A 22222-nucleotide genomic window follows, 5' to 3' on the forward strand; every position below is an offset into this window, starting at 1 on the left:
CCAACATGCAGATCAAACACACTGGCTTTGCATCCTCTCATCCAGCACGGTTGGCCTCACTACAGGAGGTTGTGTGTGTGAACATGAATTATTCACCAGTAAGACCCCCTCCAACCTAATACCACCCCCCAGCATAATACCAACCCGCAACATAATACCACCCCAACCTACCACCTCCCCACCAACCTACCACCACCACCCTCAACCCACCACCACCACCCCAAACCTACTACCACCCCCCAACCTACCACCACCACCCCAAACCTACCACCACCCCCCAACCTACCACCACCACCACCCCAAACCTACTACCAACCCCCAGCATAATACCAACCCGCAACATAATACCACCCCGCAACCTACCTCAACCCCCAACCTACCACCACCACCCCAAACCTACTACCACCCCACCAACCTACCACCACCACCCTCAACCCACCACCACCACCCCGAACCTACTACCACCCCCCAACCTACCACCACCACCCCAAACCTACCACCACCCCCCAACCTACCACCACCACCACCCCAAACCTACTACCAACCCCCAGCATAATACCAACCCGCAACATAATACCACCCCGAACCTACTACCACCCCACCAACCTACCACCACCACCCCGAACCTACTACCACCCCTCAACCTACCACCACCACCCCCAACCTACTACCACCCCACCAACCTACCACCACCACCCCGAACCTACTACCACCCCACCAACCTACCACCACCCCAACCTACCAACACCACCCCAAACCTACCACCACCACCCCAAACCTACCACCACCACCCCAAACCTACCACCACCACCCCAAACCTACTACCACCCCCCAACCTACCACCACCACCCCAAACCTACCACCACCACCCCAAACCTACCACCACCACCCCCAACCTACCACCACCCCCCAACCTACCACTACCACCCCAAACCTACTACCACCCCCCAACCTACCACCACCACCCCCAACCTACTACCACCCCCCAACCTACCACCACCACCCCCAACCTACTACCACCCCACCAACCTACTACCACCACCCCAAACCTACTACCACCCCACTAACCTACCACCACCACCCCCAACCTACTACCACCCCCCAACCTACCACCACCAACCTCTGACCACCCACCACCTACCTCAACCCCGAATCTACTACCACCCCCCAACCTACCTCAACCACGAACCTACTACCACCCCTCCAACCTACCACCACCCCTCCAACCTACCTCAACCCCCAACCTACCTCAACCCCCAACCTACTACCACCCCACAAACCTACCACAACCCCCCCCAACCTACCTCCTAATGCCTGCCTTTGACATATCCCGCTGCACGGCTGCGAGCATGTGTGTCTGTGTGTGGGTTTTTTAGTGTGTGTCTTTACTGAATTTATATGCTGTTGTTGGGAGGAAAATAGCATAATTTCTGGTGTAGAAAGGCGCCACTAGAGACTGTGTGATGGTATAGTGTCATGTGAGGTCATGTGTGTTACTTTGTGCTCCAGCGGATACATTCGAGAGTGAAGCAGAGACACATAAAGGGGTTGGGGAGGAGAGAGACGAACATGTCCGAAAGGATAGCCCTCTATGTGTTACACATCTAGAAAATAAGGGTTTGTAGTAGTGATGGGTCAACAGAAAAGAACCGAGAAAGCATGTTGCAAAAATGATATTCACTGCATTGCCTATTGGCACCCGTCAACCTGTTACAAATCCAGCCAGCTCTGCATCCCCCCGTAATTACCTCAGGCGCTACAGCAGCTACTCCCTGAGCTCTCCTGCAGGAACAGGTGCTGCATCTTCAGCACGGAAGACCGGCAAGGGTTGGATGGGTTAATGTAGTTTAATGTAGTTTATTTTACATGTCAGCACATGCACTGGCATTTGCATGAAAGCAACACAGAAGAAAACAACAAAAGAGCATAAACAAGCACAAAGCCTGTGACAGCCTATGAATAAATCCATAGATAGGCTACTCTACCTTGAAGAAAGTGCAGTGAAAGAGAATCTGGTGGGAACAATGGAAGGAAGGGGGGTGGATGGGCGGATGGAAGCTCACTACAATTGGTGGCATGGGACTTGAAGCACAAGGAGGAGGGGATGGGGTGAATTTCACCAGCTGTTGGCCTGGAAGGCAACACAACGAATACTGTTGGCGTTACCTGTGCATCAATAGCACAACAGTGAGGAGACTAGGAATAAAGAATGAGTATTTAAATGTTTAATGTTACAAACCTAATTGAAATACTGTGTGTGTGTGTGTGTGTGTGTTTGTGTGCAACCTAGGTCTGAAAGTTAGCCTTTTCTAAGGTAAACATTTAACATTTAACACGTACCACTAGTAATTAAGCTTTCCCCGTGTCAGCCTTTGCACCTCACAATGAAAATCTTAGCCACCTCCTGGTTAAGCCACACCAAGGGAAGAGGGAGACCTATGTGAGAATGCCGTTCACTGACTACAGTTCTGCATTCAACACTATTATTCCCCTCAAATTGCTCACCAAACTTAGAGCACTGGGTCTGGTTACCACACCTTGCAACTGGATGGCTACTTCAGAAGATGAGGACTGGCAACATGTCCTCCTTAACGGAGTCTTCACACTAAGGGCATGTTCACATTATGTGAGAGGGAACCAAATGCTAGATAGAATTTTCTTTGCATTATCATTTCCATTGCGTTTTCACCGGCATGTTTGAGACGTACCACACAGGATCATGACTGTCACCAGCGGGACAATGTGGTCTTCATGCTGGGTAATTTGAAAGATAGTATCCAGATAGCCACCACACTTTACACCACTTCATAGCACCTGGACAAAAGGAACACTTATGCTGGAATGCAGTTGATCATCCACCGCTTACACTCAACCTTGTTGTTTACCTTAATAAGGCTTGTTAGGAGGCTGGTCGACCTGGGGCTCAGCCCACTCCTGGACTCCCTGTTCACCCATGACTGCATGGCCACATACGGCCGCAACTCCCACACTCACATTGACACATTCACACACGCGCGCACACACACGCACACAGTGTTTACCCACTCACACATATATTAAGTGCATGCTTCTGTCCCGTGGACATTGTGTATGCTGCTCAACACTGAGCACTGTACATTTATGTGGATCCTGTTTACAAGAATTGTTGCAGATTATCATTTGGATTATTGAATATGTTTGATTGGGTGCATTTGTAAAAAAAAAAAAATACATATGGGCTTTCTCATTCTTGTTTCATGTAAAATGTTTTGAGCTACTTTGTTCAGCCATTCTGCATTGTTTTGGAGCACACAAGCATTTCACTACCCCATTGTTTACATGCAATCAATAAAGTGTTCCACTCCCTTCACATTAATTAAAAGTTACTATAGGATCAAATGTAGGGAAATAATTTTGCATACACTTTTTTATCAATGTACGTAGCCTAACTCAATTACTTTCATTGACTAATGTATTATTTTAAACAAGAAATTAAGCTTTTAATAAAGCAGACACATTTTAATTAACTTTCGGTAAGATTTGCTTATCACAAGAGAAGAAAACTGGACAAAAAGGCACAGCTGCACCCCACACTGGCTGTTTTCTCTATACATATATATTTCCTGCTGTCCAGTAATTAGACAATTTACATATTCCACAATTTACATTTTCCAAATGCCTTTGGAAAACAGCATGCTGCATCCAGAGTCTAGTAATCTCCCATTAACTGGCTCACACATGATGTTTGCCCCCTCTGGTGCACACAAAGGAGGAGGCAGTTTAAAAAAATGAACTGCAGGTCAAGTCAGTATTATACAGCCATGGGCTACAGTCTCCTGGCAGACCTTGGCAAACCTCCAGACACAGCAAATGTATCCCCAAGCCCAGAATATGACTAATAAAGCGAGGGCCGAGATAGTGTCGAGTATCACTTTCTAAAATGTCTAGTGAGGGTGAATCGTGCAGCGAATTGTTCATTTATGTATTTGAATATGTATAAGCTTCACATTATTTCTCCAATGCAGTAGGTGGCAGTAAACCACGGAAACGTTTGATAACACTGCACTCCTACGTAAACGAGAACAGGACGCAAAAAATGTAATACGTAAGGACGCCTGCTGCCTTTAGTGACAGTGGTTGTCAAGTGATAGCTAACCGTTACCAAAGAGCGATATTTAGTTAAGTTTTTGCAAGTTTTTGTTTCAATATTCGTCTCACTAAACAGATAGTAACATGATATATTAATCGTTAAGACATGACGCTTAACTTTCTTTTTTGTTGGCCAAGCAAATGCTACAGTAGATAGTGAACTAGTACTTAGCTAGCAAACCTTTGCTTGACATACCGAATTGCCAGTTAGTAAACAAACAATCGGAAGAAAACGCACTGATCTGTTTCAAAAGTTGGTTGAGCACACATTTGCTTTACATTGTTTATTTACATTATTAGTCTGCGACAAGTGCAAAGCGAAATGGCAGATGATAACAGGCGTGGGGAGGACGATGAACGGGGTCCTGGAGCAGCATATCAAATGTTCGTAGTTATGGAGGACTTGCTGGACAAATTAAAGCTTCTGGATTACGAGGAGGAAGTTCTGTCAAAGCACAACATGAAACCTCTGTCCAGGTTAGCAAACGGCCATACCTAGCTAGTTATTACTAATGTGCCAACGTTTTCCTGATCTGACTATGAAATGACACTGCAGGTAATGCAAGTCTGAGTGTGAAATAATAGGTTAATGTTATCTTTTGCAATCCATAGGCATTACTTTGCATCCAGTGCCTATATGCCATCCAATCCAGGGGAACAATTCTTTATGTTTACCATCATTGCTTCTTGGCTCATCAACAAAGCAGGGAGACCCTTCGAGCAGCCTCAAGAGTATGATGACCCTAACGCCACCGTGGCCAACATTCTCTCACATTTGAGAGCTTTTGTAAGCACAACTTGGTTACTGTACACTGATGTTCCTGTTGCCTTGTGCCTGGGCCGAAGCTGGGATTTGTTTAGAGCCAGGCTTGCAAAATACCAATTTATAACCCAAGGGTGTATTGATTCCAGCAAACAGTTGCAACAGATTTGTCAAACAAAGCAAAACGGAGACCATCTATGGGAAAGATTAAATAGTAAGTTCCTCCTTGTTTATTCAAATAGAACCAAACAGGGTTGGAGCTACCATAATTTTCCCAAAACTCTTGTCTGATTTAGTGCTTGGCCACTAAATGTTAGGCAGATTTAATACACCCCTTTTAGGTCCTCATAGATCCTCTTCCAGTTGCTGCCTAGATTAAACAGTTAGCAACAAAAACAACCAACATTTTGCAATGGTCTAATGAATATAACTAATGAATATACCCATGTATATTAATTAGTTGATTTCTGTCACACACTATTTTATTAAGTAAGGCAATGCCATGAAACTGTAATGACTTATACTAGAGGCCCAAACATACAAGCCAGATATTTCAGACAATGCGTCTCTGAATATTGTTCTTTCTCTATTGACCCAGGGAGGACTGGTAGACTTTCCTCCTTCCAAACTAAAAGCTGGCTCAGGAGAACACGTTTGCTATGTGCTGGATCGTCTAGCAGAAGAAGCTCTGAAGAAGACAGGGTTTACATGGAGAAGGTAAGCTAATGTCTGGGTGAAATTTACCAAGTTATCATATTTGTATTACAAATATTTACAATATACAAGATAGCATGCCTTTGCTTTGTAAAGAAAAATGAAGAGTTTCTTCAGCTTCACGTTTCTTCTTTATATGGGCTTCAAATGTAACTTTTATATTTTTGATACTGTTTGCTAAATAGAGGATGTGTATCCATTTTAAAAAGGGAAATACATAATTTGCTCTTAACTTTTATTTAAAGTGTGTTTTAATTGATTCACTTAAAATGTAAGCCAATGAAAATCCCTTGATTTCAAAAGGTAATGTACAATTACTGCTTTGAATATACACAAGAAAAAATAGGTTGAGCTGACTAGCTGGCTTTGTACCATCCCTATTCTCCTGTCTTTCCCCAGACCAAACTACCCTACAGAGGAGATGGAGGATGAATCTGTGATGGAGGATGATGCAGAGCTGACTCTGAGTAAAGTGGAGGACAACATGACAGTGGGTATCCCCATAGAACTGGCCCTTACTGGTAGTCCTGTTGTACATCGGATTGGATCTTTATAAATGTGTATTAAATAAATTAATAATAATGAATTTCCATAATAAAGGGGGAACCAGATGATGATGATGAGGAGGAGAACATTATGGATTTGGAAGCACTGAAATCAAGAACCAATCAAAGTGTGAGTTGCACGGTGTCTCAATGCATTTTTATGCCTCTAGAAATGGTGCATCCAAAAAGACTCATCACTAACTGAATACAATAAAAATAAAATATATGGGGGGGGGGGGGCGTTCTCATTTATTTGCTATTGCTGCTTCCCATATAGTGATATAGAGTGATCCTTAACCCTTCCCCTCTACTAGGAGGCCAGCTTGTCTTCAAAGCCAGACAACATCCTGGAATCCAACACAGATGCTACTGAGTGGAATCTAGAGGTGGAACGGGTTCTCCCACAGCTGAAGGTCACAATCAGAACCGACAACAAGGTAAGGATGTTTGTTTCTTCCATAACGTCAGTGTAGATCCAGACCAGGGCTAATACTTGAGAGCTTATAATGAACACAAGTCTGTTTCTAGGACTGGAGGATCCACGTGGACCAAATGCATCAGCACAAAGACGGAATCAAGTCATCTCTTAAAGAGGCCAAGGTGGGCTTTAGTCCAAGTTACATCACTCTCCATACCGTTTATCAAGAACAAATCAACATCACTAATGAGCATCTCATTTAGACTAGCAAGATGATAGCTAGCTAGGCTTTTTCTTCAGCTAGACTTGTTTTCTTTTTTATTATTTTGATTGTTCAGTTCAGACTTAATGGATTACAAACTTAGCCGGGTTCAATGGTTCCTTCAATGCAGCACAAGTGAGCGGAGCCGTGTAAGCGGAGCCGGCCAAGAACAGCAAATGTATCTTACTGACTGACTGACTACCCGCCCATTGTTAAACAATGTAGTGGTTAGAGACCCGGACTGCTATGCAATGGACTGGGATTCGATCCTCGCCACTGACCAAACAAAGTAGTCATTAGGGTTTGTCCAGGATAGACCAAAACATTGCTGGCTACAAGCTTCACTAGCTACGTTATAGTAAGCCAAAATGTAAACTGTTTACAGTTATATTGCAACTATTTCTGGTGAATTTTCAAAGTACCTATCCATGCATGCTTTTTAGAGTAATATAGAGCACAACCCCTTGCACAGTAAAAAAGGGGTTTCCACGATTCTCTCGTCTTTTCACTTGACATAAAAGTCAGTTATCGTCACCTATATTGATAGTTATTGTATCATGGCACAAAAACTAACGTTGTTGTGCCATGAAATGAAATAGCTTTGGCAGTGTTATGTTCTTCAGTCTCGCTAGCAATTGCTCAATTCTTATGACTATTCCAAGTAGTAAGTAGATACTAGTAGGCCTATTACTGACAAAAAAAAAGCTGTACAGTTTATAGATGCTATTCGTGGTGGAAGTAAACTTAATAAGAAACGTTAGTCAGTTCAACACAATGCTTAATGGAGTCTAGCTAAATATTCAAACTTGGCGTGATGTTATTGAAGTCGTTGTTTTCATTACTGTATAGTTAGCCATCTACAGTAATCTCTTTCTAATTGAACGCGTTTAATGAATTATAACAACCCTGTCATACCTGTTTTTGGTTAGGATGTTAGCCGATGTAGGAAATTAGTTTCGAGAACCGTGGAGTTTCAACAAATTGGTGCAACAGTGAAGAAGTATACAACACTCTGCACACGTTTAGCTTAGTGGCGTAGTGGTTAAAGACACAGTCTGTCACTAATGAGACCCTGGTTCGAATCCAATGAGTGCAACAACATTCATCCCTTCTAATCCCGGGCCGACCGAACTAGGCTTGCCTGGTTCCTTTTCTTGTTTTAACAGTATCAGTGTGTCACTTGTCTCGCGTCATTCTGAGGAGAGTGTTGCTGTGTTATGCAGTGATGGCTACTGTGCGTAACTGTGTGCTAGGGCTACCTAGACAAGCTGCAGGAGGAGATCGGTAAGACCCTGGAGAAGGTGGGCAGCAGGGAGAAGTACATCAACAACCAGTTGGAACACCTGATCCAGGAGTACCGCAGCACCCAGGCCAAACTCAGTGAGGTGGGCATGTTAAAGCCACATAACACAGTTAACTGAACAGTGAATTAGGGTGATAATAACCAGCTAAATTGAACATGCACAGAGGGTTTGTGTGCAAATTGTGCAATATATAAAAAAAGTCAACCCATTTACAGATCATTCACCCTACTGTACCAGTCACAAAGGTCTACGCTGGAGCACATTATTCATATTGTACGGCTAACCTGACACTTGACTACCTTTACTTTCCAGTGTAATACCTGATTCATTAAGGGGCACATAGGATTCTGTTGCTGTGGCGTTTCTTTAGTCAGCAAAGAAAATGTAGAACATAATTGCTTGTTTTAGAGTTTGTAACACAAGCAGGCTGACTGCTGACCTTTTGTATTCCAAGGCAAAGGAGCTCTATCAGCAGGGAAGTGGTGGAGTTACGGAGCGGACTAGAGTTCTGGCTGAGGTCGGTGACCCTGTTTAACACACACAATACTAGGCATGTGTAACTAATAAACTGGGCGCTGAGTGTAGATCCCTACAGAGCTCACGTTGCCCGTCTGTTATTCCCTGTAGATTCAGCAACTCAGTCACTGGGCCATAGATGACGGGTTTCAATGCTGCATCTTTTTCTAACCTAGATCACAGAGGAGCTGGAGAAGGTGAAGCAAGAGATGGAGGAAAAGGGCAGCAGCATGTCTGACGGAGGTGAGTTAACTACTGCTGGATTAGGGAATCTACTGAGTCTGACAGAGGTGAGTTAACTACTGCTGGATTAAGGAATCTCCTGGGTCTGACGGAGGTGAGTTAACTACTGCTGGATTAAGGAATCTCCTGGGTCTGACGGAGGTGAGTTAACTACTGCTGGATTAAGGAATCAACTGAGTCTGACAGAGGTGAGTTAACTACTGCTGGATTAAGGAATCTACTGGGTCTGGCGGAGGTGAGTTAACTACTGCTGAATTAAGGTATCTACTGTGTGTAATGGATGTGAGTTACAGTGGGGAGAACAAGTATTTGAAAAAATCCAGAAAATCACATTGTATGATTTTTAAGTAATTAATTAGCATTTTATTGCATGACATAAGTATTTGATACATCAGAAAAGCAGAACTTAATATTTGGTACAGAAACCTTTGTTTGCAATTACAGAGATCAAGTTTCCAGTAGTTCTTGACCAGGTTTGCACACACTGCAGCAGGGATTTTGGCCCACTCCATACAGACCTTCTCCAGATCCTTCAGGTTTCGGGGCTGTTGCTGGGCAATACAGACTTTCAGCTCCCTCCAAAGATGTTCTATTGGATTCAGGTCTGGCTAGGCCACTCCAGGACCTTGAGATGCTTCTTACGTAGCCACTCCTTAGTTGCCCTGGCTGTGTGTTTCGGGTCGTTTTCATGCTGGAAGACCCAGCCACGACCCATCTTCAATGCTCTTACTGAGGGAAGGAGGTTGTTGGCCAAGATCTCGCGATACATGACCCCATCCATCCTCCCCTCAATATGGTGCAGTCGTCATGTCCCCTTTGCAGAAAAGCATCCCCAAAGAATGATGTTTACACCTCCATGCTTCACGGTTGGGATGGTATTCTTGGGGTTGTACTCATCCTTCTTCCTCCAAACACGGCGAGTGGAGTTTAGACCAAAAAGCTCTATTTTTGTCTCATCAGACCACATGACCTTCTCTCATTCCTCCTCTGGATCATCCAGATGGTCATTGGCAAACTTCAGATGGCCCTGGACATGCGCTGGCTTGAGCAGGGGGACCTTGCGTGCGCTGCAGGATTTTAATCCATGACGGCGTAGTGTGTTACTAATGGTTCTCTTTGAGACTGTGGTCCCAGCTCTCTTCAGGTCATTGACCAGGTCCTGCCGTGTAGTTCTGGGCTGATCCCTCACCTTCCTCATTGATGCCCCATGAGGTGAGATCTTGCATGGAGCCCCAGACCGAGGAAGATTGACCGTCATCTTGAACTTCTTCCATTTTCTAATAATTGCGCCAGCAGTTGTTGCCTTCTCACCCAGCTGCTTGCCTATTGTTCTGTAGCCCATCCCAGCCTTGTGCAGATCTACAATTTTATCCCTGATGTCCTTACACAGCTCTCTGGTCTTGGCTATTGTGGAGAGGTTGTAGTCTGTTTGATTGAGTGTGTGGACAGGTGTCTTTTATATAGGTAACGAGTTCAAACAGGTGCAGTTAATACAGGTAATGAGTGGAGAACAGGAGGGCTTCTTAAAGAAAAACTAACAGGCCTGTGAGAGCTGGAATTCTCACTCGTTGGTAGGTGATCAAATACTTATGTCATGCAATAAAATGCAAATGTATTATTTAAAGATCATACAATGTGATTTTCTGGATTTTTGTTTTAGATTCCGTCTCTCACAGTTGAAGTGTACCTATGATAAAAATTACAGACGTCTACATGCTTTGTAAGTGGGAAAACCTGCAAAATCGGCAGTGTATCAAAAACTTGTTCTCCCCACTGTAACTACTGCTGGATTGAGGAATCTACGGAGTCTGACGGAGGTAACTACTGCTGGATTAAGGAATCTACTGGGCTCTACCTTCAAGCCTTTTTAAACATGTGTGCACAGATGAGTGAGTATAACGCAATTGATATTGGAAAGGCAACAGTCCTTAATCTAAAATACATTATATAGTGACAGTTTAATTGCGAAACCGTCGAAGAAACCATGTCAGAAAAGTCATTGATATAGTGGCCTTTCACGAAATCTGTTAATGCATAATGACTGTTACATTTTTAATTAGAAAATATTTTACCTAATTTGTTTTCTAACCCTTTGAACTTTTCTAATCATAGCACCGGTGGTGAGAATCAAGCAGAGTCTGACCAAGCTCAAGCAGGAGATCGTTCAGATGGACATTCGTATAGGAGTGGTGGAGCACACACTGCTGCAGGCCAAGCTAAAGGAGAAGTCCAAAATGACCCGAGAAATGCATGCCACCAACATCCCAGAGCCTGCTGTTGGTGTGTACTGAGGTCCGCACAGTGCGTTGTCATCATCCACCTACTGCACAGGATGGACCGGTGCAATACTGGGCAATACTTTTCTTACATGACTGTCATATGGCTTTTCATATCGGATTTTATTGCATTCTAAGGCCTTGTGGATATGGCTCAATTCATTTTGCACTGAATATTTACATTAAACTGTCGGCAAACAACATGGTTCTGTGTATATTTGTAGTTATGTAACATTTTAAAACTTTATTCATGCAAGGTTATGTTTATGTATTGCTATGTTTGTAATGGATAATAAACTGAGAATTTTGGGTTGGAATCACTGATCTCCTGTGACCCGTGAAATGGTCTGATCATGTGGACATTAGAACATATTTCTGAAGATATCTAAGCAGCTTTCATGATCTGATAGGATGGTGTAGAGCCCCCTCTCTTAACCAGGTAAACCATTATTAACTGGTTATAATCAGATCCTAGTTTTTACATGAGTACCTGATCAAGCAGACATTCCTGGATTAAAAGGGTCATGGCTGGAAGGGATGCAGCTGACTTCAAAGAGCAACAATGAACTCAGACTTCCCACCTGGTACTACCCAATAATTAATAATGGTTTAAACAATTTACATACGTTCAGTGGGTGAGAGAGTGAAATTACTTGGATTTATCGTCATCACCTGATAGTCATATAGTGATCTGCCATTAATCTTCTGCTGTTAATTCCCTTAGGATGTGAGACAACGTGTCAGTGTGAATAACGTTTCTCACCCGAGTAGCAGAACAGCCTGCACGAGAAATGACTCATGATGTATTATTGGTGGTTACCATCGCCATGGGACTGTGTTAGAATTTACTCACTGAGCGGAGCGCATCACCTCAAACCCTGGTCCTTAGCTCCCTCTTGCTGCAGCATTATGAAGCAAGCAGTGTACTAAATACCAGCCTAGCAGCTGTCCATGATTGTGGCGATTTACCAACAAACGCAACGTTTACTTTGAAGGTTGACTCCCATCCCATTTTGGCCCACCATTGTTCAGAGAAATATTCATGCAAGAACTGACAATCCATGATATAAAAATGATAGTTTGAACAATGTTTTGTTGTTGTGGTGTGCACAAACATTAAAACAGTAAACCAAACTGATATTTAGCAACTCCAGATATCCCCAAAATGTGAAATTCAGATGATAAAGTCATTCGCAAGTTTAGAAGTAAAAATGTGACGTGACTTTAACGTTAGCTTCTGCATTGACAATGGCCTAATGCATTCTACGAAGAAACCAATTGCAAACATCAATGGGCGTTTCCTGATATCAAGGAACAACTACGACATGAAAATAACTTACATTTCATGCAAGAAATATCATATAACATTTGTTAGCCTATAGTTCTATACTATTATAGTCATTAAATATGTCGGTTATCCATTTATTTTAATTTGGTAACTTATTAATATTTAAGTCATTTTTATTTTACAGAAATAATAATACTACGGGCCTCTTTGATATCGACGCACTTTAGCAGTGGGCTTCAGATGGTCCACTCATAGTTTGTCTGATAGGTCCACCCATCAGTGTAGGCGCGGCTCCGTCAGCAACGGATGGACTATCAAGCGAGAAGACCATCAACAATCCACACCGCTTGAATGTTGACTTTACATGTCACTCTGGTTTCTCTTTATTTACGTACAAGTCGCAAGACAGCATAAGAAGCATTTTACGTACAGGCTACCGCTGTCCGGGACAGAAGACGAGCAAGATAATTTGTAAGTTTCCCTATCGCTTGAACGATTTCCTTTTTCTTTGTTCCACCAAACAGCTATAGTTTTCTCACTGCTTGACTTTGAACTTGATAGATCTACGCTGAAATGTTATTAAAATTCAGATAGAAAATAAGTATTGTCGGTTATTTTGCATCGACTTGTTTTATTAATAGGCTACCTAAAAATATAGGTGTTCAGTATTTCTGTATTATATATTTGTATGCAGTTATTTAATTGAAATGTTGTTTTAAGTCAGATCATATTACGAATATTGAGGTTCTATATTGAGGCGGTATCATTATAGCAAACAGTGTAAGTACAGTAACCCAACAGTCACTCCTAGGGTTGGTAATTCATGCAGAACTCGTAGCTACACCCGTTATATCAGCAAATAGCTTGTTCAATATAGGCCCCCAGCTTCCAGCATCATAAGCTCCAGCATCATCAGTTCCTGCATCATCAGTCGGGCCTACCGGTACCTGCTAGGTTCAGTCAATGATACAAAGACCCTCATTTTGAAATTTGAGAAACGAACAAACAAGCAAACGTGCCAAATGCACACTGTCAAAACAGCGCATTGCGATAGAATATTTTCCCCCCCAACTGAAAACCATGTTTTATTTAGAAAACAGCAAAGCCATACATCAGAGATTATATGGCAGTCCTCGATCAGTATAGCATGCAGTGTATGTTTAGGTAGCTGTTGCTCTTAGTCAAGGTTAATATTAGAACATCTCAGCAGGTTTCAGACACCAACATGACATATGCTTAATTTATGTTCAGAGCTTTTCAAGAAATAGCAATATTTATTGTTGCTGAACTCGATAAGCTGTTTTTTTTTAATGTAAAATGTCAGAAGGTTTTGTAATTTTTTATTAGAAAAACAGATTCAGTAGAAATGATTATATAATTATTCAGACAAATTCATTACATTATAGTGCAAAATTGTGGATTTACATTTTTAAACCACCACTACTTTAATTGCTGTATCCTTATTGTACTTCTATTAGGTCATTGTCCCTTTTCTCATTATGGAAGGTGGCCTGTGATGGGATGTGTCTAGCCTTTTACCATTGAAAAAACACAAAAACATACTTTAACATTTTAACAATATTAATTAAGATTAAGACTCTACTGAACATGGAGAACAGTTAATAGAAATAGTTGATTTAATTTTACCTGTCCCCAATTATGACTTTGCAAATTGAATTTTCACCATTGTTAAAACTGATGGTTATTGTTTAAGATCATTATGGCTTGATTGCTGATTGGTTTGTAAGACATTACATTTTTTTAATGTACACTTTCACAGCCATGTGTCTGATGTTGCTTAGTTTGTGTCTACTTGTTCTTGCAAATGAACCCACAGGAAGACAAATAGCTGCCATTTGTCAGTTCCTCAGGAAGTCTGGGTTGTGTATGATGATGTTTGGTGTTTACTGTTTTTGTGCCATTTAAAAATCAAAGTCAACTAGCCGCATAACTTAAGTAAGAGGCCTGCTAGCTTTTGTCGTTATTGCACAGTGGATTGAACCAAACTGATTGTCTGTGTCAACAGCTCTTGGCTTCCTAGGTGCCCCTGACACTTGAAATCCATGTGGCTTGTTTCAGTCCAGGGAGATATGAGAAGCACTCAGTAGGACTCTTAAAGATTAGTTCTAGCATAAGGACCAGTTAATTAACTAATATAGATTTCAGATAAATGTATTAATCATCAAAGGCCATATTAGCCAACATCAATGAGCTACCAAGAAACATGACACCATATCAGCCTATTGTTTGTTTTGTTAAATCAAATAATCAAATTCAAACCAAAACAAGGCAACGGGTGTTTTCTCTAAACAGTCAAGTGCATAAAGGCTGTGGCCATCAAAAGACACTTCTCAAAAGATTCTTTCAACCAGGCTTCAAAAACCTAAAAACCCAGTTTCCAGAAACACTGTTGTGCTTTTTTCCTCAGGCACTCTGTCTGCTGAAACACTGATGGCTCCAGCTCACTACAGAATCTCTTGTTTACTGACATAGAACCCTCTCCTTGTCAGCAGACAAAGACGGTTACCACGACAGCAAGTCTGACCCACATAGTCTAATGGGTCAGAAATCACAGAGCTATGAGCAATCCAATAATGCTTGTCATTTGGAAGGAAGCCCCGGAAAAACAGGCATATAGAATCAACCAAATCTTTAGAACCACAGGCTGTTTGGCATCAGCGTAAAGAACATTTGAAGAATGACAAGTGGACTTAATTTATAATTTACTGTAACGTGCATAAGGTTGGATGTTGGCTACAATGTAATGTTTTCATATGTGGGTATGCACATATACTTGAACTGATTTAAAAAAAATGATCTACATATAACTAAACTTGTTGAATAGGTTGTAGTGAGGGTAGAGTTAACAGGAAGTGTGACATCACTGTCTGTTTTTCTTTTTCTCCCCTCTGGTTGTCTGCAGTTGTTTTTCTCAGGGTGTCAGATTGGAGACCTCACTACAATTACAAACGTAAAAATGTTCTTAACTTGGCAAATGCACATTCTTCCACATGAAAGTAACGTTGCACTTTCAAATTACTTTTAATTTGTGCTGTCTGAGTAGGATTGTTTGACTGGGGTTTACATATTATCTATAACTTTAGTAAATTGCCCTAATTTTGAAATTAACATTTTGGTTAATACATTAGATGTATCTTCAGCTCTAAGACATCTAAAATCCCTGTCTAATTTGCCATGACTTGCAGCAATCTACCAAACAGTCAGTCAGTCAGTGCTTTGATTGGAAAGCCCATCAGAAGCCGACAGAAGGACTGGTAACTCTGAGGGGAGATTACAGAGGGAGTATAATCTTGGGGACAGACTAAAGACTTTATGTAAGGATTACGTCACTTGGATCCTCCGGGTACTTCTCTCTCATATGTCTGTAAGCTTTCAATGTCTGCTTAGCTTTTTTTTTTTCATATTAGAAATTAATCTGCTGCATAAGCCTGGTATATTTTCATCAAGGTGATAATGATCCCTGTCTTCATATAAAAAAAAAAACTTTCATACTATGTATGGTAAAAGGAGAGAATTGGAATAATGTAATTTTTTAGGACTCAAAAGGATGTTGCTTTTTTCTGAATGAAATAGATTCCAGCTCTTTTGCTTTTTCTCAAACACTCCTGATGTCTTTTTCAGATTGAGACGACTGTTACGTTTCATCTGTGATCCGTCCTTCCCTGAGGCAGCGCTGTCTGTGTGTATGGATAGACATGGCTTTGCTGTTCACTGGGCCTGTTACAAGTATGTTCAGACTACATCTCTGGATGTACAATTTATTTGTGTTTATATTTTCTTGACGATGCTCATGAGAACACGTATTAAATTTAAAAAAGCATATTAAATAAAAGATTAATAAAGGATTTTAGAAAATACAGCAAACAATATTTTTATGTTATCTTAGGGACTTGAGACACAAATATTACTTATTCTCATTATTGGTTTGGAGGCTTCCAAGTCAGGCTGTCATCAACACACAGAACTGATTTTGCGTACATTGTCAACGTGAATTGTATTCAACTGGAACTAACTGGAATGTTAGTTCACTATATTTAGGTCAATAAATCTCTCTAGGTACTTTCATCTTTGGTTTTCTGTTAGGGATATATATTTTTTTTAATGTTAAGTGTAACTCATGCAGATTTTCACAAGCTTGCACTTTCAAATTACAGTTTGTCTAGCCAATAAACTTGTGAATTCTTGTGAAAGTCAATATTTCTTTGTATTAACAGGTTCACCAATAAAGAGAAGGAGAGAACCAACACAACCTGATGAGTCATGTCAAAGGTAAAATTAAAAATAAGTTATGTTAAATGGTTAATGGTTATGTTAAATGGTTTTGTGTTGGGTATGGTTTTGTGTTCTGAATAGTTGTATTTTTATCTTTAATTGGATTAGCAGATTGCATCCATAACTTCACTTAGTTTATTTCCATGCTGAATTGATTTTGATCATTTCATTTATCTAAGAAGGGTTTATCATAGGTCAAATGTAGCCAGCCCGTCTTCTGGAGAACCCTTGAGTATGCAGGATTTGGCTGGAACCCCACTGTTTTACAGCTGTTTCAGCAACTCAAATTCCTGGCAAACATCTAACTGGTAGAATCAGATGTGCTAGGTTAGAGATGGAGAGGTAAACCTGAAGGGTAGCAAAGGTCTTCTCGAGGGATTTGGGCAACAGTACATAGTTCAAATCAAAGAGAAAGATGAAGATACACTAAAAAATGAAGACTTGTGACTGCAAAATTCATAACGCCAGGAATATGTACACAATGAATAGCACATAATTGGGAATGTCAATAGCGTGGCTGTATACAGAAAGTACCAGTACCAAGTAGTTGGAGTACATGGTGGTGGTTCAGGCACATATAAGTGGGGGTATGGCGACTGCAACAGGATACATAATAAACAACAGCGTCAGTGTAAAAGTGTGTGTGTAACTCTTAACATCCGTCGTTCTCTGCTGTCCATGTGCACTCTAGCTTGGGCCTGTCCCTCCTGTCTTCCCCAGACGACTCCTACCACTGTTACTGTGTGAATCCTGTGACAGGCTCTCCAAGCTCCTGCCGCCGGAGCCCACGCCTTCTCAACAACGGCTACTACGTCCTGACCGAGGACAGCTATGCCTGGGATGACGAGGGCAACGTCTCCCTCACCCCATCCAAAATTAAACTGTCCTACAAAGAGAACCTAGTCAGGTGAGTTGTTCCAAACAGCCATATTGAAGAGTGGATGGGCACGTGTGTCTGCGCGACTTGCTTGTATGGGTGAGGTCACGGACTAGATTAGTTGTCAGGCCTACACAGAACACGTTAGGCAGGTTGGAAAGTCTGGTAAATTCTGGGTGTCTTAGGTGTTCTGCAGAATGAAAGCACATGATATATGACAATGCATGATGATTATCATATATACACCCAGTGTATATACAATCAGCTTGTTTTAAAATATTTGTTACAATTATTGTTAGTCAGCATATGTTATAGATTCATTAAAGTATTAAAGTAATACTGTAATGCGCCTTTTAACATACCTTTATTACATATTCTTATGGTGTTGCACCGCTTTAAGAAAACACAAATGTGCCCTCTGGGTGACAACCTTAAGTAGTTTCCACAACAGATGTAATTGTTGACTAATGTCCTACTGTGTATCATCACAAAATTATTTACTGTGATCACCGATGCAATATACAGAAGCAATAATACAAGATTAAGTTGCAATATGTACCTTAACAACATTAGGTATTTACATATGCAATGATGTTTCCCTCGTAAAGAATCTTCCGGCGCAGGCGGAAAGCCCGCAGGTCTCTGGCTAGTATGTTAAGTGACATGACTGAGACGTGTCACACATGGCTGGATGAGAACGTGTTTGGAGTGGTACGTCACCTTCCCCTTGCAGAGTCCTCCTGGCTGGAGCTGAGCACCGCCGATATGGACACCAGCTGCACTTTCACTTATGGTGAGGCCCGCTATTTCTGTTATGCTATGTTTGTGTGGGAGCTACTTGGACCGGACCACTGTTGTAACCCGTTAGCAATGTGGATCTGATTAAAGGATTGTTACACAAATTTTATATCATTTTGGTGACATTTAGTGGTACTATTGTCCCCCTAGACAATAGATTTTAATCAAGTGGCATCTGTCCTATATTTAGAAGTGTATTGAGTGGTACTCAGCTGTTGAAGCCCACATGGTGTCTCTTATCATGCCTAACCATGTCTGCCATTCTTACTGGCTAAACCACACCCACCTTAAATGGGAAACTTTTATAAGCCTTTCTCTCTGTTGTACATGTATGTTTTGCCATTCCAGATGACAGTGAGGTAATTTCTCCGCCCGAGAAGTTGTCCCATGAACCTCAGTTGTTGTCTCACGAACCCATGCTACAGGAGGAAATCGTCACGGAGACCTGTGTGTCCCAAGTGCATTTTGGCCAATCCCAAAGTGGCCTCCTGGATGTCCCACCCCCCTCAGCCTTCCTCTCCAATACCCACTGCCTGCCTAAACCCCAGCCGCCAGGTGAGCAGCATTCCACGCATACTAGATTACAAATTAACTGCATTCACAGTGTTTAAATGTTTTGTATATAATTATGAATCAAGCTTCTCTTCAGTATTAGGAGATGACAGGAGTCATCAAGTTATTTTTGGTTTTGGCCAGTTTTGTTAAAATATGCTACATTAAATGTGTTTCAGACTCCACCATGGTGAAAGCCCTATTCCTCATCATTCTTGCGGTCTTTGTCTCCTCTGCTGTATTATCAAGGTAAGCCGTCAGTATAAACGTATATTTGGTGGCCTTTGCATTTAGCGAAATACTGACATGATGGTGCAAAGACCAGCAATTGCACAAATCTGATTTAGCAATGGCTCCAAAAAATGACATGAACCATACATCACAAGGGTATCCATGAGTTCATCCACTCTGGCTAAGTGTGAAAAAAGGGCTAGGTTCCCAAACACACTATCCATTTAAAACAATCAGCACAAAGGATAGGTGCATCTTAGGTAATTAAACAACAAAAAACACTTGCAAACCTATTCATTATCAAGTCCTTTATAAAAGCTTGTCAACCCCAAAAAATTTGCTCTAGTATTCAATACCCGCTAACCAAAAATATTTCATAATTTTTCAGGTGCTTGCTGTGGGGACTGACAATGGCATTCACAACATTTATATTGATTATGACCTCTCTGTGTAAGTGAACTTCTAATGTACTCTATGGGGCTTTTAAAAGATCATTTGTATCCATGTCAGTGAACATGATTTTAATACACAGCTTTTTCCCCAGTCCTTACGAAGTCTGGACCCATGAGTAAGTGGAGAAAAGCAAAGACGGAGGTGAGTTATATTCTCAGTGTTCAATTATACTACTTTTATCCTCAGGGAATAATAAGTTCCATATTAACATGGTCAGTAATGTTGTTCTCAATTTCTCTTCCAGGACATTACATCAAGAAATGAGTAGATAAAAGCTGTGCAGACTGACACACACACACACTCTCACACACACAGACTCAAGTTTCACTCATTTTGAAGTCGTTTTTTAAAGCAATGAAAATGAAGACATTTTAAAGTGTGAAAGTGGATTCATACATTTAGACAAACAGATGACGTGCATGACATGCATTTGAAAAAATGTCACCCAGAATCCTGAACACAAAGATTAATAAGAAATATTATTGTGCATTATGCAGACATTTCAATGTAATGAATTACCTGTATTTTTCCTGATCTTGGCTTTTTTGGGGCTGTCCAACTTGACTTATTTTCTACAGCTTCCAGTATTTTGAATGAATAACAAAGCTATTAAAGTAGCAGTCTTTCAGTCGGAGACAGGTTTTTCTCACCAAAATGATGGCTGCAACTTTAATTTGCCATTAACCAAATGGACAACATAGTTTTGTTGTTTTTAAACACGAACTACCTGGAAGTTATTTATAACTATTTAATTAAGGTGCATTTTTTTCTCCTGAGGAAAAACAACCATTTAAGTGCCTTCTTTAGTTTATATAAGAGCAACCTAGTGCCTGCTTAACAAAACAGGGCCGCACATCAGCAGAGAAAGGAGACTGCAGAATCCTTAAAATGCAATAAACTATAATTAAAACACAAGTTGTGTGATGAACAACGCTGCTGGAAGATATGGCCGCAGTGGGAAGATGCCTATATGCTCATTGTAGTGCTGACATTAAAATGAAAAACTTTCCTTAGGAAGTATATGGGTAGGTAATTTTCAGTGGTCACATTATTAGCGGCCTCTTGTGGTTAACCATGAGCACTTATCAGTGGATAGAAGAATAGTATTATATGATTATATTTAAATTACTGCAGCTAAGGTCTAAACAAAAATGAACCCCTCCCTTTCACACAGAAATTGCACAATGTTAAGTATATAATGGCATTGAAGTGTTGTTTTTTGTCAAACCAGAAGGAAAATGTAGTTTCCATCAGGAAAAGGAACGAGGCACAGCCCGTAGCTAAATAGATGATTACGTACTGTACAGCTTCTTGAAGTTTTTACTTCATAAAGTTGAAATGAGTGTCATGTTTGGACCTCAAACTATGCCAAGCTTTTTAGAATTCAAAGAAAATAAAAGGTGAATTGTGCTTTAGTCACTGTACAATTCAACTCTGTGTTACTTTATATAGATTGATGTTGGTGTTGTAATGTTTTTTATCGTCTCATACTGCTTGTATTATTGCTGTATTTTTGCACACCAAGTGCCAAATCTGAACCATTATTCCAAATGAGACAATTCTCAGACCAGAAAGTGTTAAATCTGCAATAGTTCATCAAATGTGTTATGTTCTTAGAAATCAACTATTGCTAGTTGTTGGTATACGTTTGATATTAAAAAAGGTAATGTACTTATAATATGCTATGTAAAACAACATGGCCATTATCATTCATTTATTCATCATTTTTATTTGCATTTAATGACATGTACTGAGTGTACTTTACCAGAATTGACATTTGTTTGTTCACTCACAATCCTTTTATATAAACCAGTTTGACATTTGTAACTTTTTTTACAATCATTAATTGCTTTGATTTACTCAACTAGTTTCCGCATTTTTAAATGGTTTGGTACTTGCGGTACGCATGCTCCTTTTGCACTCACTTTTTCGACTTTGATTTTTAACAAAGATGCAATTTTAATCAGACTGTTGCACAGTATGTGTTTATATTCTTTAGGTAAATAAGCTATATTGCAAGCACTGTAAAATGTAAACATATCTACTAACAGATTTGTTAAAGTTTAATAAATCCATCTGGCTTGTACAACTTAATTATCCTCCATAAGAGGAAATATTTTTATAATGATTCAAGTATGTAAGCTTACTTGGAAGATTCTGTATTTACAGTGCATATTCAGGATCTATTGAAATATTACTGTTTATAGTAAGCCTTTAACATGTCCCTGTATATCTTCATTTAAATAAAAAAATGTAGCACTCTGACCCCTGTCTTCCATATTAAGAGTTCAAACTACGAAACTACTTCGGCATTAGAGTGAAGACTGATACTGATAGCGCAGCAAATATGTACAGTGAATGGGTGTGTCCAACCTTTTGACTGATACTGTATGACTCAAGGCACATGTATCAATGCAATATTACTGGCTCATTAGGAACGCTATTCATTATAACTAAACTCCTCTAACATTACTGTCAAATCAACAACAAAAACAGTCTTATGTATACTTTATTACAAAATTCCCACCCATTAAATACTTAAGACACACCACTTACACATC

The 22222-nt window shown here is 40.7% G+C and overlaps 2 protein-coding genes across 2 annotated transcripts; both read left to right on the forward strand.

Annotated features, from left to right (window-relative positions):
* The first annotated feature begins 4090 nt into the window (after positions 1-4090).
* Positions 4091-11370, forward strand: ift57 (intraflagellar transport 57 homolog (Chlamydomonas)). Its single transcript, XM_010892500.3, has 11 exons — positions 4091-4605; positions 4741-4915; positions 5490-5608; positions 6005-6095; positions 6206-6280; positions 6465-6587; positions 6679-6750; positions 8084-8215; positions 8589-8651; positions 8827-8893; positions 11006-11370. Exons 1-11 carry the CDS (start codon positions 4451-4453, stop codon positions 11182-11184), a joined length of 1251 nt encoding a protein of 416 aa, XP_010890802.2. The 5' UTR covers positions 4091-4450; the 3' UTR covers positions 11185-11370.
* Positions 11371-12721: 1351 nt separating this feature from the next.
* Positions 12722-21926, forward strand: tmem71 (transmembrane protein 71). The gene is made up of 10 exons (XM_010892512.3): positions 12722-12928; positions 16100-16204; positions 16693-16747; positions 17442-17657; positions 18236-18420; positions 18774-18980; positions 19157-19226; positions 19597-19658; positions 19753-19802; positions 19906-21926. Exons 2-10 carry the CDS (start codon positions 16174-16176, stop codon positions 19927-19929), a joined length of 900 nt encoding a protein of 299 aa, XP_010890814.2. The 5' UTR covers positions 12722-12928; positions 16100-16173; the 3' UTR covers positions 19930-21926.
* Positions 21927-22222: the final 296 nt, after the last annotated feature.

The sequence above is a fragment of the Esox lucius genome, chromosome 3, assembly GCF_011004845.1.
Source record: "Esox lucius isolate fEsoLuc1 chromosome 3, fEsoLuc1.pri, whole genome shotgun sequence".
Classification (NCBI taxonomy): Eukaryota; Metazoa; Chordata; class Actinopteri; order Esociformes; family Esocidae; genus Esox; species Esox lucius.

What these genes read in the sequence shown, in the direction of transcription:
- ift57 (XM_010892500.3), top strand. Translation starts at nt 4,451, where the DNA reads ATGGCAGATGATAACAGGCGTGGGGAGGACGATGAACGGGGTCCTGGA. An exon ending in AAGTGGAGGACAACATGACA is followed by an intron (nt 6,096 to 6,205) that starts GTGGGTATCCCC and finishes TCCATAATAAAG; the next exon opens with GGGGAACCAGATGATGATGA. An exon ending in CATCTCTTAAAGAGGCCAAG is followed by an intron (nt 6,751 to 8,083) that starts GTGGGCTTTAGT and finishes ACTGTGTGCTAG; the next exon opens with GGCTACCTAGACAAGCTGCA.
- tmem71 (XM_010892512.3), top strand. Translation starts at nt 16,174, where the DNA reads ATGGCTTTGCTGTTCACTGGGCCTGTTACAA. An exon ending in TACAAAGAGAACCTAGTCAG is followed by an intron (nt 17,658 to 18,235) that starts GTGAGTTGTTCC and finishes TCCCTCGTAAAG; the next exon opens with AATCTTCCGGCGCAGGCGGA. An exon ending in TCCTCTGCTGTATTATCAAG is followed by an intron (nt 19,227 to 19,596) that starts GTAAGCCGTCAG and finishes ATAATTTTTCAG; the next exon opens with GTGCTTGCTGTGGGGACTGA.